We start from the raw sequence: 13,184 nt of genomic DNA, 5'->3' as shown, positions 1-13,184 counted from the left end.
GTTTGTTAAAATTCTAAACATTGCGCTCACTGATGCCAAGCACAAACGCCACCCAGAACAGGGGATGTAAGTTGTCACTGAACAAGAGGGGAAGTTCCAGCCAATCACTGTCCACCTATAACAGAAATGTCCGTTACCTATACACTGACCCTTTCTCATTGGTGGAAGTGGCTAATATCAACTAATAATTTTTTTTTTAAAGAAAAAGGCCTTTTTTTGTATCAATCTGATGTGGAATCACTAATTTCAGGCAGAATGCCAACCAATTACAAAAGACCAAATATTTTATGTTAGGTTTTATTTGCATTCCACCCACTTCCTGTCACTGTGACACCAGGACAAGAAATTGGGGAAGTGGTTGTCACAGGGGCAGTAGGGCACAGACAGCAATAAACACAGTAGGGTTGAAATACTTAAAGCGGGGGATCTCCCTAAATTATTTTTTTTTTTTTCTAGCATGTCATTCAGCATAGTAGCGTGAGCTACAGTATGCCTTTATAAAAAAAATTTAGCGCCGTACTCACTGTTTAATCGGGTTGTAAAGTTTCAGGGGAATGGGCGTTCCTATGCAAAGGGCTCGTGATTGACGGCCGGCTATGGCACGTCACGCTTCACGGAAATAGCCAAAATAGGTGTTTGCCCTTCACGGCGCCTGCGCAGTCAGCTCCGATGTCTGTGCGCAGGCGCCGTATATCGCCGGGAAGAGCCGAGACCTACTCCGGCTATCTTCGGGGAGCGTGACGTGCCAGAGCCGGCCGTCAATCAACTTCCCTCTGGATAGGAACGCCCATTCCCCGCGGGGAGCCTGAATCTTCACTGTAGGATTAAACAGTGAGTACGGGGGAAAATAAATAAATAAAGGCATACTGTAGCTCGCGCTACTATGCTAAATGACATGCTAGAATGTTGTTACTGAGGGTGAACCACCGCTTTAAGACAATTAGACTGTTCACTTTGCAGGGGAATTTGATCCAGGGCTTAGTGAATGTGGGGAAGCTCTGCTGTCTTTCATCATCCAATCATGTGCAAGTAAAAAATTCAGTTTTGTTTTTATTTTCCTTGCAGGTGATTGGCCGCTATTTACAAAGTGAAATGTTGCCGCATTCACTAAGCTGTGGGAAAAAAATCCCTTGCAAAGTACAGCTTTTTTTTTTTTTTTTTTTGCAAAGTGGACATCCTGTTTGCCTGTAGTACATCAACCCCATTGCGAGAAATCGTAATCTTTTCTCAATGTGGTAAATGTTTTGTTTGTTTTTTTGCATGCACCCCCCTTGGAGAGATCTCCCATCTCGTCCCGACAGGAAGTGAGGAGAGATCTCCCACCTCGTCCCGACAGGAAGTGAGGAGAGATCTCCCACCTCGTCCCGACAGGAAGTGAGGAGAGATCTCCCATCTCATCCCGACAGGAAGTGAGGGGAGATCTCCCATCTCATCCCGACAGGAAGTGAGGGGAGATCTCCCATCTCATCCTGACAGGAAGTGAGGGGAGATCTCCCATCTCATCCTGACAGGAAGTGAGGGGAGATCTCCCATCTCATCCTGACAGGAAGTGAGGGGAGATCTCCCATCTCATCCTGACAGGAAGTGAGGGGAGATCTCCCATCTCATCCTGACAGGAAGTGAGGGGAGATCTCCCATCTCATCCTGACAGGAAGTGAGGGGAGATCTCCCATCTCGTCCTGACAGGAAGTGAGGGGAGATCTCCCATCTCGTCCTGACAGGAAGTGAGGGGAGATCTCCCATCTCGTCCTGACAGGAAGTGAGGGGAGATCTCCCATCTCGTCCTGACAGGAAGTGAGGGGAGATCTCCCATCTCATCCTGACAAGAAGTGAGGGAAGATCTCCCATCTCGTCCTGACAAGAAGTGAGGGAAGATCTCCCATCTCGTCCTGACAAGAAGTGAGGGAAGATCTCCCATCTCGTCCTGACAAGAAGTGAGGGAAGATCTCCCATCTCGTCCTGACAAGAAGTGAGGGGAGATCTCCCATCTCGTCCTGACAGGAAGTGAGGGGAGATCTCCCATCTCATCCTGACAAGAAGTGAGGGGAGATCTCCCATCTCGTCCTGACAAGAAGTGAGGGGAGATCTCCCATCTCGTCCTGACAAGAAGTGAGGGGAGATCTCCCATCTCGTCCTGACAGGAAGTGAGGGGAGATCTCCCATCTCGTCCTGACAGGAAGTGAGGGGGGATCTCCCATCTCGTCCTGACAGGAAGTGAGGGGAGATCTCCCCAATGAAAGCAAAGGTGAAAGTAAACAAAAAACTGGGACAGGGGCGCCAGCCCTTTTCAAATCTATATAAATTGTCTTGGTTGGAGTTAGCCATTCAGGATCCTAGTCATTCAGAAAAGCCCATCTTGTCTGTCCTTTTTACTGTAGAGAGAAAGTGAAAGAAAATCACAAATTTTGAGCAATCACCAGAACAGGAATTTTGGGAAGATCATCCAATAGGGAAAATAGTTCTGGTGACAACCAGGTATTGCCTCACTTTGGGGAGGGCGTCCCCTCCCTTACTGTTTGGCTATAGGACAGGAAGTGAAGGGAAATCTCCCCATTGGGATACAGGTGGCGCTACAAACCTGACAGGGGTTATATCCTAATCTATCCAAAACGTAAATAATTAAAAAAAAAAAGGTTTGCCTTTAAAGTTGCAGCTCCAGGCTGAAGGGAAAACAATCCTCACTATGGGGGGAGGGTTCCCTTTCACTTCCTGTTTCAGTTATAGAACAGGAAGCAAAGGGAAATCTCCCAAATTGGAGACACATGGGACAAAATAACTGACAGGAGCACAAACAGCAATACAAATGTGACAGGAGTTCTAATCCCTATTTGCTGTAGACATAACTAAAAAAAAGAAAAAGTTTTGCCTTTAGCTATGTCTCCATGGTATCATGTAGGGGGCCTTATAACTAATAAACACCTATAAACTGTCAGAGCAGAGGCGACCTGCCACACCGCCATATGAAGAGTAAGGCGTCTCCTTCTACCTCTGCTATGGACAGTCAGCTTGTCCCCCCGGAGAACACCAACTGTACAGACGTGTATCATCTCCCCGAAAACTTCCGCCGGCGCGGCGCACACTGATGACGAAGGCAGAACAGGTGTCGTAAAAAAAAGTCTCGACCCCATGCAAGATCTCCACCACGTCCCTTCCGGTGTGGCTCATCAATACGTACGAGCACCGGAAGTGACGCGGTCCGATTTTTTCACAGGTCCGAGGATTTTTTACAACACCGGCCTCTGTTGTTATGGGATTACCTTCACACACCTTCCTTCCGCTTCCCGGAAATAAGTCATAAGAGCGACGGGAGCAATGGCTGCGAGTAGGAAGAATGTATTGTCGTCTCTGGCCGTGTATGTGGGAGACTCGGAGCCTGACCAGGAGAGTGACGGGGAGACGGAGGGTGAGTCACGATCGGGGGACTGAGGGGGAGAGCGGTGCCAGGGTGACTGTACTTGCTGGGGGAGAGGGGTGCCAGGGTGACTGTACTTGCTGGGGGAGAGGGGTGCCAGGGTGACTGTACTTGCTGGGGGAGAGGGGTGCCAGGGTGACTGTACTTGCTGGGGGAGAGGGGTGCCAGGGTGACTGTACTTGCTGGGGGAGAGGGGTGCCAGGGTGACTGTGCTTGCTGGGGGAGAGCGGTGCCAGGGTGACTGTACTTGCTGGGGGAGAGGGGTGCCAGGGTGACTGTGCTTGCTGGGGGAGAGCGGTGCCAGGGTGACTGTACTTGCTGGTGAGAGCGGTGCCAGGGTGACTGTACTTGCTGGTGAGAGCGGGGCCAGGGTTGACTGTACTTGCTGGTGAGAGCGGGGCCAGGGTTGACTGTACTTGCTGGTGAGAGCGGGGCCAGGGTTGACTGTACTTGCTGGGGAGAGCGGGGCCAGGGTTGACTGTACTTGCTGGGGAGAGCGGGGCCAGGGTTGACTGTACTTGCTGGGGAGAGCGGGGCCAGGGTGACTGTACTTGCTGGGGGAGAGGGGTGCCAGGGTGACTGTGCTTGCTGGGGGAGAGCGGTGCCAGGGTGACTGTACTTGCTGGGGAGAGCGGGGCCAGGGTTGACTGTACTTGCTGGGGAGAGCGGGGCCAGGGTTGACTGTACTTGCTGGGGAGAGCGGGGCCAGGGTTGACTGTACTTGCTGGGGAGAGCGGGGCCAGGGTTGACTGTACTTGCTGGGGAGAGCGGGGCCAGGGTTGACTGTACTTGCTGGGGAGAGCGGGGCCAGGGTTGACTGTGGTGCCAGGGTGACTGTACTTGTTGGGGGAGAGCGGTGCAAGGGTGACTGTACTTGTTGGGGGAGAGCGGTGCCAGGGTGACTGTACTTGTTGGGGGAGAGCGGGGCCAGGGTTGACTGTACTTGCTGGGGGAGAGCGGTGCCAGGGTGACTGTACTTGCTGGGGAGAGCGGGGCCAGGGTTGACTGTGGTGCCTGGGTGACTGTACTTGCTGGGGGACCAGAGCGTCAGCCTCTTAACCATCGAATTGTCCCTGGTCCCTAGTGTTGTCCACATCTCTGGTATAGGTCAGTTGTAGGCCGGACTGGGGACCAAAGCGTCAGTCTTCTGTCCCTAGAATTGTCCCTGAATTCCAGTGTTGTCCGTCTCTATGGTATTGGATATCTTTAGGCTGGACTGGGGACCAGAGCATCAGCCTTGTGTTCCTAGAATTGTCCTTGGTCCCTATTGTTGTCAATCTCTATGGCATTAGACATCTGTAGGCTGCACTGCGGTCCGTAGAATTTTGCCTAGTGTTGTCCAGATCTATGGTATAGGCTAGCTTGGGGACCAGAGTGTCAGCCTTGTGTCTCTGGATCCCAGTATTGTCCAGCCCTATGGTATGTTATTTTTTTTATTACAGGTATGCATATATTGCTGTTCATATACAGAGAGCTTTACATACTGTACAGTCATATCATTTTCTGATCTCAAGGCTCCTACTTTACACGCACGCACACACACAAACTAGGACACAATTATCCTACCAGCATGTCCTTGTAGTGTGGACGTAAACCCATGTAGCCACAGGGAGAACATGATGCAAACTGTGTAGATGGCGTTCTGCCTAGTAAATGAACGGAGAACCCCAGTGCTGCAAGACAGTACTAAGCCATTGTGCTACCTATAGCTTATCATTATCCATACACTAAAATCCAGCGCTAATGGGACACACACAAAATGATGCAGATTGCCTCTTTGCAGTGATAAAGAAGTTTGTCAGTTTATTAGCCACAATTTCAATAAAGAAAAGGTGTAAGAAGTATAGTTCTCGGGTTTCCTCGTCCCGCTGTTGCAGTCCTGGTTCCGCGTCCCTCGTGCTGGAGGGCCCTCCACATGTCGGTCTGCATGACAGTCATCATAAGGTACTGGCGACAGCCTTCTATTGCGCCCAGCTTATGTGATCACCGAGTTACACCTGGAATCTTTAGCCCCTCCTTGCTCAGGGGATCGTAGGTGCTACTGCAAGTTTGTTCATTGCAAGTGTTTCATTTTACTTCTTCCACCTGTCGTCCACTTCGTGGCTAGTTTTTTTTATTGAAATTGTGGCTAATAAACGGACAAACTTCTTCATCGCTGCAAAGAGACAATCTGCATCATTTTGTGTGTGTCCCATTAGCGCTGGATTTTAGTGTATGGATGTTGTATATTCATTACTTCTGGGTACACATTTTATTTAGCTGCTCTGGACTTGCATCCTTCTTTTTGATATTCATTTCCCACCCCATGATGTTTGACTATCTTCACACATCTACCAATTTTAGCGCTGGTGATATTGTTTTTATAGCTTCTCATTGGGTTGTCCTGGACACCAGAGTGGTCAGTGTCAGCCTGGTGTCCTTAGAAATGGCCCTGCTTGGTGGTGGTATTATTGTAGAACTTATCATTAGTTTGTCCTGGATAACAATGGTCAGTGTCAGCCTTGTGTCCTAGAAATGACTCTGGTTCCCAGTGTTGATGGTATAACTGATCGATACGCTACCAAAGTGATCAGGTTCTTAGAATTGGCTATGGTTGATGGGATCATTAGGTTACCAGATGGATCAGGTTCCTAAAAATTGCCCTGGTTCCTGGTATAACTGATCGTTAGGTTGTCATGGTTACAAGAGTTATCAATTGCAGTCTTGTGTCCTTGGCCCTGGTTCCTGTTGTTGATTGTATATGTTAGTCTTCAGTTGGCCTGTGTAATGGTGAGCACTGTAAGCATTGGGTCCTAGAAATGGCTCTGGTTTAACATGTTGATGGTATTGGCCATCATTAATTTTGGCCTGGGTACAAGAGTGATTAGTGTCGGCTTGTGTCTTTAGAAATGTTCCTGGTGTTGATGGTATAGGTCATTAATAGGTTGGCCTGGGTAACAGTGATCATTGTCACCCTTAAGTCCTAGAAAGGGCTCTGGTTCTCAGTGATGGTGGTATAGGTTATTAGTTTGGCCTGGGTACCAGATCAATGTCAGCCTTGTGTCCTTAGAAATGGCCCTGGTTCCAGGTATTGCTAGTGTAGTTCATCTTTAGGTTTTTGTGGGTACAAAGGTGATCAGTGTCAGCTTTCTGTCCTTAGAAATGACCCTGGTGTGACTTACAGGTAGGGTTGCCCCGATACCACTTTTTTAAGACCGAGTACAAGTACAGATACTTTTTTATTTATTTTTTATTAAATCTCGTGTGACAGCGGCACATGTATTGGTATTTTATTTATTTTTTTTAATCTCGTGTGACAGCGGCACATGTATCGGTGTTTTTTTTTTTTTTTTTCTTTACAATGTTTTTTTTTTTTTTAATTTATAATGCTTTCTTTTTTTTTTAAGGTGGGGGGTGGACCGTGTCAGTGTGTTTTTTTTTCTTTAATTTTTTATTTTCTACCATAATTTTTTTTTTTTTTTTTTCTTTTGTTTTTTTTTTTTTTCTTCTTTTTTTTTTTTATTTTTTTTTTCAGCCCTGTTGTTGGGCTTTGGTGAGATATCAGGGGTCTTAACAGACCTCTGACATCTCCCCTTTGAGACAGAGAAAAGGACTAGGGACACAGATTCTCCAGTCCCTTTCTCAGCAGCATCAGCTGCTCTGAAAATGAATGGAGAGAAGACAGCGTCTTCTCTTCATTCATAAACTGAAACATTGTAAACACAGGTTACGATGTTTCAGTTATGTAAATAGCATGAGTCAGTGATCACTGACTCTGTCCATTCAGAGCAGTAAGGAGCCGGATTTACCGACTCCTACCCCGCTCTCCATCCTGACAATTCCAGGGGGTGGAGGAGGAGCACGGAAGGGGAGAGATACACAGCGGGGGACATGGAGGGAGACAGACTGCAGCAAAACGGAGGAGGGCCAGAGGAGGACACGGGACAGTCAGCGGTGATCGTGTGTGAGGGAGTTACAAGCACCGATCACGGCTGATTTTAAAGCGGCTGAAAGCCACGCGGGGGGAGGGGTGTAGAGAGAAGCGGAGAAATTACTTTTAAATCTATACAGCGGTGATTGGTGCTTGTAACTTCCCCATGCACTGATCACCGCTCACAGTACAAGTACTCGGGCAAATGCTTGGTATCGGTACCGATACTAGTATCGGGACAACCCTACTTACAGGTATGCAATTTCATGCAGGAGGGCCGCCGTGCTGCAGTTTATCTGCATGAGGCAGTTAAATGAACAAGCTGAAGTTAGAAGCTGATTGGCTGCCATGCAGAGCTGCACCAGATTCTTGGTGCTCCTGTTTCGGTAAATCTCCCCCGTTGTATTAATGCTCGTGTAATAACACAAAGGATGGCTTGAATGTGCCCATGGATAAAAGTCAAGTCAGGTCTGTGTGGACAGAAATTAACACGGCGGTGACATTTTTACAGGTTTGTTAAAATTCTAAACATTGCGCTCACTGATGCCAAGCACAAACGCCACCCAGAACAGGGGATGTAAGTTGTCACTGAACAAGAGGGGAAGTTCCAGCCAATCACTGTCCACCTATAACAGAAATGTCCGTTACCTATACACTGACCCTTTCTCCTTACAAGTGGTGGAAGTGGCTAATATCAACTAATAAAAAAAAGGCCTTTTTCTCAAGTCGTCTTCCAGGACGGCACCTTGAGAGTAGACTGGCTCCACCTGACAGGAAACACAATCAGAAAGAGGTTTAAAAGCCCCGCCCCTCCCCGTGCAACTCAGTTATTGATTGTGTTTCCCACCAGCGAAACAGTTTGTTATTTTTTGTCAGACCTAAGGCCTGGGGCTGGTGGTCCCCCTCCGGGTACTGAGCAGTGGGTCCTGGGAGGCCGTCCCTGCCTCAGCTAAAGGTGTAATGCCTGTCCCGGGGGGTTTTCCCCGTGTGATAGGGGGGGGGGAGGAAGATTGCAAACAATACCCCCCTTCTTTCCTTTCTATAGGAATCCCTGGGATAGTGGCTATCTCAGTACTCCTATTTGGCCATGTTCCCTCTCCTCCAGGACCCCTTACCTGCTGGGCGGGTGTGAGGGCTTCCTCAGCGTGGCTCCGGTGTACTGTCCTCCCGGGGACATTTTTCGAATGGAGCCAGCAGTCGACGCCGCGTCACAGGCGGCGCGCGGTGATGACGAAGCTTCCGGTCTTCACCAAAATGGCGGCCGCCAGCGGCGTCGGCTCCTCGCTGTTCTCACTGCAGCAAGGAGGAGAGTGGCGCCTGCACGACTTCGCTATGGAGCGCGAGGATCGTTCGCTAGCAGCCGCTGCCGAGGACACCACCAAGGGTGAGTCTGCCTCAGAATGTCAGGGGGGCATATTGGACTGGGTCCTTTCCTTCCCCCCCCCCCCCTCCTCTCACACTTGTATGTATGGACTGTGATATTTTGTTTTCTCTCCCCACAGGGGAGGAGGTTTCTGCCCAGGGGGAAGCTGCTAATCTCTCCCTAAAACACACTTCCAAAACCAAGAGGTGTGGTAACTGTAGCATTAAGCTGGCTGCAGATTACTCCAAACTTCTTTGTGCCAAATGCATACAAAAGCTGGCAGGAAAGGAAACTTCCCTGATTATGAAAGAATTCCTAACTGTCCAATCCCAAATGCTCTCCACATTAAAGGAATTTAAGGACACCTTAAAAAATAGGGATCCTGAGCCCATAGCAGCCGGCCCCTCTTCTCAAGAGAGCTCATCCACCCCAGTGCCACGAGTTTCCAGGGCTAGGGAGTCTCTCCTATCTGACACCGAAGATTCAGAGGCCCCAGAAGATGGGGTAATTGATAGCCATTCTGAGGATGAGGATGCCAGATCAGACAAAAATATTTTTTCTGCAGATGACATGGGGGGGTCTGCTGTCTGCTGTCTTTGCCTCTGAAGGGGTCCAGCAGCCAGCAGAGCTGGTGTCGCCTCAGGACAGAATGTACCAGGGTCTAGCTAAACCCCAGCCAAAGGTTATCCCAGTCCATCAGTCACTCAAAGATATAGTTCTGAGGGAATGGGCTGAGCCTGAAAAGAAACTGCTAAGGTACAAGACCTGGAAAAAGCGCTGTCCCTTTAAGGAGGAGTTAGAAAATACTTTGTTTAAAACTCCTAAACTGGATGCATCTCTAGCCCAACTCTCCAGGCAGTCTGACCTCTCGTTTGAGGATGCAGGGAACTTAAAGGATTCCTTAGACAGGCGGGCAGACACCTCCCTTCGCAGGGCCTGGGAGGCTAATGCGGCCGCCCTTGGACCCACTTTGGCCTCTTCCTGCATCGCTAGGAATGCAGATACCTGGTTAACCAGACTTCTGGAGCATGTACCTCAGACCTCCAAGTTTAAAGAAATTAGAGATTCTCTTACAGTCATAGGCAGTGCGGTAGCCTATCTTGCAGATGCATCGATTGAAACAGTCCGATCCTCTGCTAAGACGGGTGCTCTCGTCAACGCCGCCAGAAGGGCGGTATGGCTCAAGACGTGGGAAGGTGATCTTGCCTCCAAGACCCGTCTATGTGCCCTGCCCTTTGAAGGCACTCTTCTCTTTGGGGCAGGACTTGATCAAGCTCTAACTAGGGCCTCAGAAAAGGGGAAACGGTTTCCCCCAAAACCCAGACCTAACAGGAGAAGATTTTTTCGAGGCCCCCAGAATAAAAACCGACCTTCTGACCGAAGATCGGCCTTTAATAAGCGATGGATCACGGGAAAGGATAAGCCTAAAGGGGGTATCCTTTTCCCCGATCCCAAACCCGCAGGTAAGGACTCCAAGTGACTTAAGAGTCGGGGGAAGACTCTCCCAATTTTTTCCAAGCCTGGGAGAGTATAACACGGAGTCCTCACATTTTGCAAATAGTGAGGGAAGGTTACAGATTGGAATTCCGCCAACTTCCCCCCCCAATATTTCTCCTCACTCATCTACCCCAAGATCCCCTCAAGGCAGCTGCCCTTCTGGGAAATGTGACAGATCTAGCTCAGCAGGGAGTCATAATCCCAGTTCCGCCAGGACAACAGGGTCAGGGGGTGTACTCACATATTTTCATGGTGCCCAAACCTTCGGGGAAATTCCGATTGATCATAAATTTAAAACCTTTAAATACCTTTCTCCTCTACAAGAAGTTCCGCATGGAAAACATTTACAGTCTCAAGGGACTGTTGTTAGAAGGAGTCTTTATGGTAACCATAGACTTGAGGGACGCCTACCTCCATGTCCCAATCTTCAGGGACCATCAAAGGTTCCTCCGATTTGCCATTGCCTCCCCTCAGGGGATTCAGCACTGGCAGTTCACCGCACTCCCCTTTGGTCTGGCCTCCAGCCCAAGGGTTTTCACGAAGGTCCTGGCAGAGGTGGTCGCCTTTCTACATCTGAAAGGGATCTCCCTTGTCCCCTACCTGGACAACCTACTGCTTTTTAACCCCAGCCGAGAGCTTCTTCTCTCGAATCTGGCCACCGTCCTGACTACTCTGGAATCTTTGGGATGGATTGTAAACAGAGAAAAATCTTCTCTCCTCCCAGAACAGAGAAAAATGTATCTGGGGTTCCTGATAGATTCCGTAGAGAAAAAGCTGGTCCTTCCAGAGGACAAGATCCGGAGACTCGGGTCAGTGGTCAGGTCCGTCATGGGTTCAATAGAAATTTCCCTCAGGCAGATCATGAGGTTACTGGGACTGATGACCTCATGCATCCCAGCGGTCCCATGGGCCCAGCTTCATTACAGAACCCTGCAGGCCTTCCTGCTCTCCTCCTGGGACGGGAAGGACTCATCCCTAGACTCCAGGGTCAGCATCCCGGAGTCTGTAAAATGCACACTGGGGTGGTGGCTCATTCCTCAGAATTTGGAGGAAGGCCTCCCATGGAACCAGACAAATCCTCTCAGGATAACCACGGATGCCAGCTCCTGGGGGTGGGGAGCCCACATGTCGGGTCTCCAGGCCCAGGGGCCCTGGGATCGACAACAAAGCAGGTCCTCTTCCAACTTCCGCAAATTATTAGCGGTCGGGAAGGCCTTGGAGGCATTCGAGGAGAGAGTCATGAACCAAGAAATACAGATTCTCTCCGACAACGCAACCACGGTGGCGTTCATAAATCACCAGGGAGGCACCAGGTCCCGTTCTCTCCTAAGGCTGTCCTTAGAAATTCTAGGTTGGGCAGAACAGAGAGTCCGCTCCCTTTCAGCAATTCACATCAGGGGAGTCTTAAACCTAGAAGCGGACTTTCTAAGCCGCCAACCCATCCTCCAGGGGGAGTGGGAATTAAATCGAGAAGTCTTCGACTGGGTTCGACATCGTTTCGGCAACCCAGAAATAGACCTCTTCGCGAACAGGAAGAACAGGAAGGTAGAAAGATTCTTCTCCCTCTCCCGGGATCAGGGATCGGAGGGTGTGGACGCGTTGGCCCAGGCCTGGACATTTCATCTGGCCTATGCCTTCCCTCCCCTGAGTCTGATCCCAAGGGTCCTACAGAAACTGAGTCGCTCACGAGGGAAGCTGATCCTGATCGCTCCCCAGTGGCCCAAAAGAGCTTGGTTCCCAATGTTAGAACGTTGGTCAGTTCTTCCCCCCCTTCCTCTTCCGGTCCGAGTGGACCTTCTGCGGCAGTGACCGATCTTTCACCCAGAGCCCGACTTTTTCAGTCTGACGGCCTGGTACTTGAGAGGTGGAACCTGCAGCGGAGAGGATGTTCGGAGAAGGTAATAAATACCCTTTTTGGCTAGTCATAAGGAGGTCACTAGAAAGATCTATGCTAAGACCTGGGGGGTGTTTTCATGCTGGTGTGCAGCCAGGCAAGCCCCACTACCTGAAATATCTGTCATCCTGGAATTTCTCCAGGAAGGAGTTGATCTAGGACTAGCCACAAGAACCTTAAGAGTACAAGTAGCCGCCTTGTCCTACTTTTTAGACAAGAGGCTGGCCCTGGATCCGCTGATCAAGAGGTTCCTGTCGGCTAGGGATAGGTTATCCCCTAATCAGATCTCCAGGGTTCCCCCCTGGGACCTCACCTTGGTACTAGACCATTTATCCAAACCTCCGTTTGAACCGATAGACAACATTCCGGTTAGGCTGTTGACATTTAAATTCTCCTTTCTTCTGGCTATTACTACGGCCAAAAGAATAGGAGACATGCAGGCGCTCTCAATCAAAGAGCCTTATTTTTGTCTTTTTGAAGACAGGGTAGTCCTAAGTCAGGATCCCCTGTACCTACCTAAGGTGGTAACGAAATTTCATAGGTCACAAGAAATTATTCTTCCTTCATTTTGCGCAAATCCACAGAACGAAAGGGAAAAGACCTTCCACTGTTTGGATGTAAGACGCTGTTTGTTAAGTTATTTGGAAAGGGTGAGCGAGTTCAGATGCTCATCTCACTTGCTAATAAATTTTTCAGGACAGAAAAAGGGTTGCCAAGCATCTAGAGCCTCTATATCTAGGTGGATAAGACAGGCAATTTCATTAGCATACATTAAGGCTGGCAAAACAGTACCTAAAGTCAAGGCACATTCCACGAGATCTATAGCAACCTCCTGGGCAGAGAGAGCAGGAGTTTCAGTGGAACAAATCTGTAGATCAGCAACGTGGTCAAGCCAGAACACCTTTCTCAAACACTACCGTGTGGAACTTCTGTCACCCCAAGACTTGACGTTTGGCAGAAGAATCCTGCAGGCAGTTGTCCCGCCCTAAAGTAGGCCTGAGGGTTACTTGCTTATCTCTCAAGGTGCCGTCCTGGAAGACGACTTGAGAAAATACCAGTTACACTTACGGTAGCTGTTTTTCTGTAAGTCTTACAGGACGGCAGGCCT

General features: G+C 49.4%; 2 protein-coding genes across 6 annotated transcripts in view; one reads left to right on the top strand and one right to left on the bottom strand.

The window, feature by feature from the left end:
* Positions 1-3,143, bottom strand: part of RECQL5 (RecQ like helicase 5) — a 182,847-nt gene extending 179,704 nt beyond the window's left edge. For 2 of the 3 annotated variants that reach the window (XM_040330927.1, XM_040330928.1), the window contains exon 1: positions 2,987-3,131. The gene's annotated coding sequence lies outside the window, so the exon portion shown is untranslated. Of the gene's footprint in view, positions 1-2,986 lie in introns of all 3 variants that reach the window. The other variant, XM_040330929.1, reaches the window with a different exon arrangement.
* Positions 3,144-3,185: 42 nt separating this feature from the next.
* Positions 3,186-13,184, top strand: part of LOC120918996 (SAP30 binding protein) — a 108,628-nt gene continuing 98,629 nt past the window's right edge. The window contains exon 1 of one of the 3 annotated variants that reach the window (XM_040330935.1): positions 3,186-3,403. In XM_040330935.1, the coding sequence (XP_040186869.1) occupies positions 3,313-3,403 (91 nt within the window). In that variant the 5' untranslated portion in view covers positions 3,186-3,312. The remainder of the gene's footprint in view (positions 3,404-13,184) is intronic. The other 2 variants (XM_040330934.1, XM_040330933.1) reach the window with 2 other exon arrangements.

Source organism: Rana temporaria, chromosome 12 (assembly GCF_905171775.1).
Source record: "Rana temporaria chromosome 12, aRanTem1.1, whole genome shotgun sequence".
NCBI lineage: Eukaryota > Metazoa > Chordata > Amphibia > Anura > Ranidae > Rana > Rana temporaria.
This window is presented reverse-complemented; position numbering and strand designations above follow the sequence as displayed.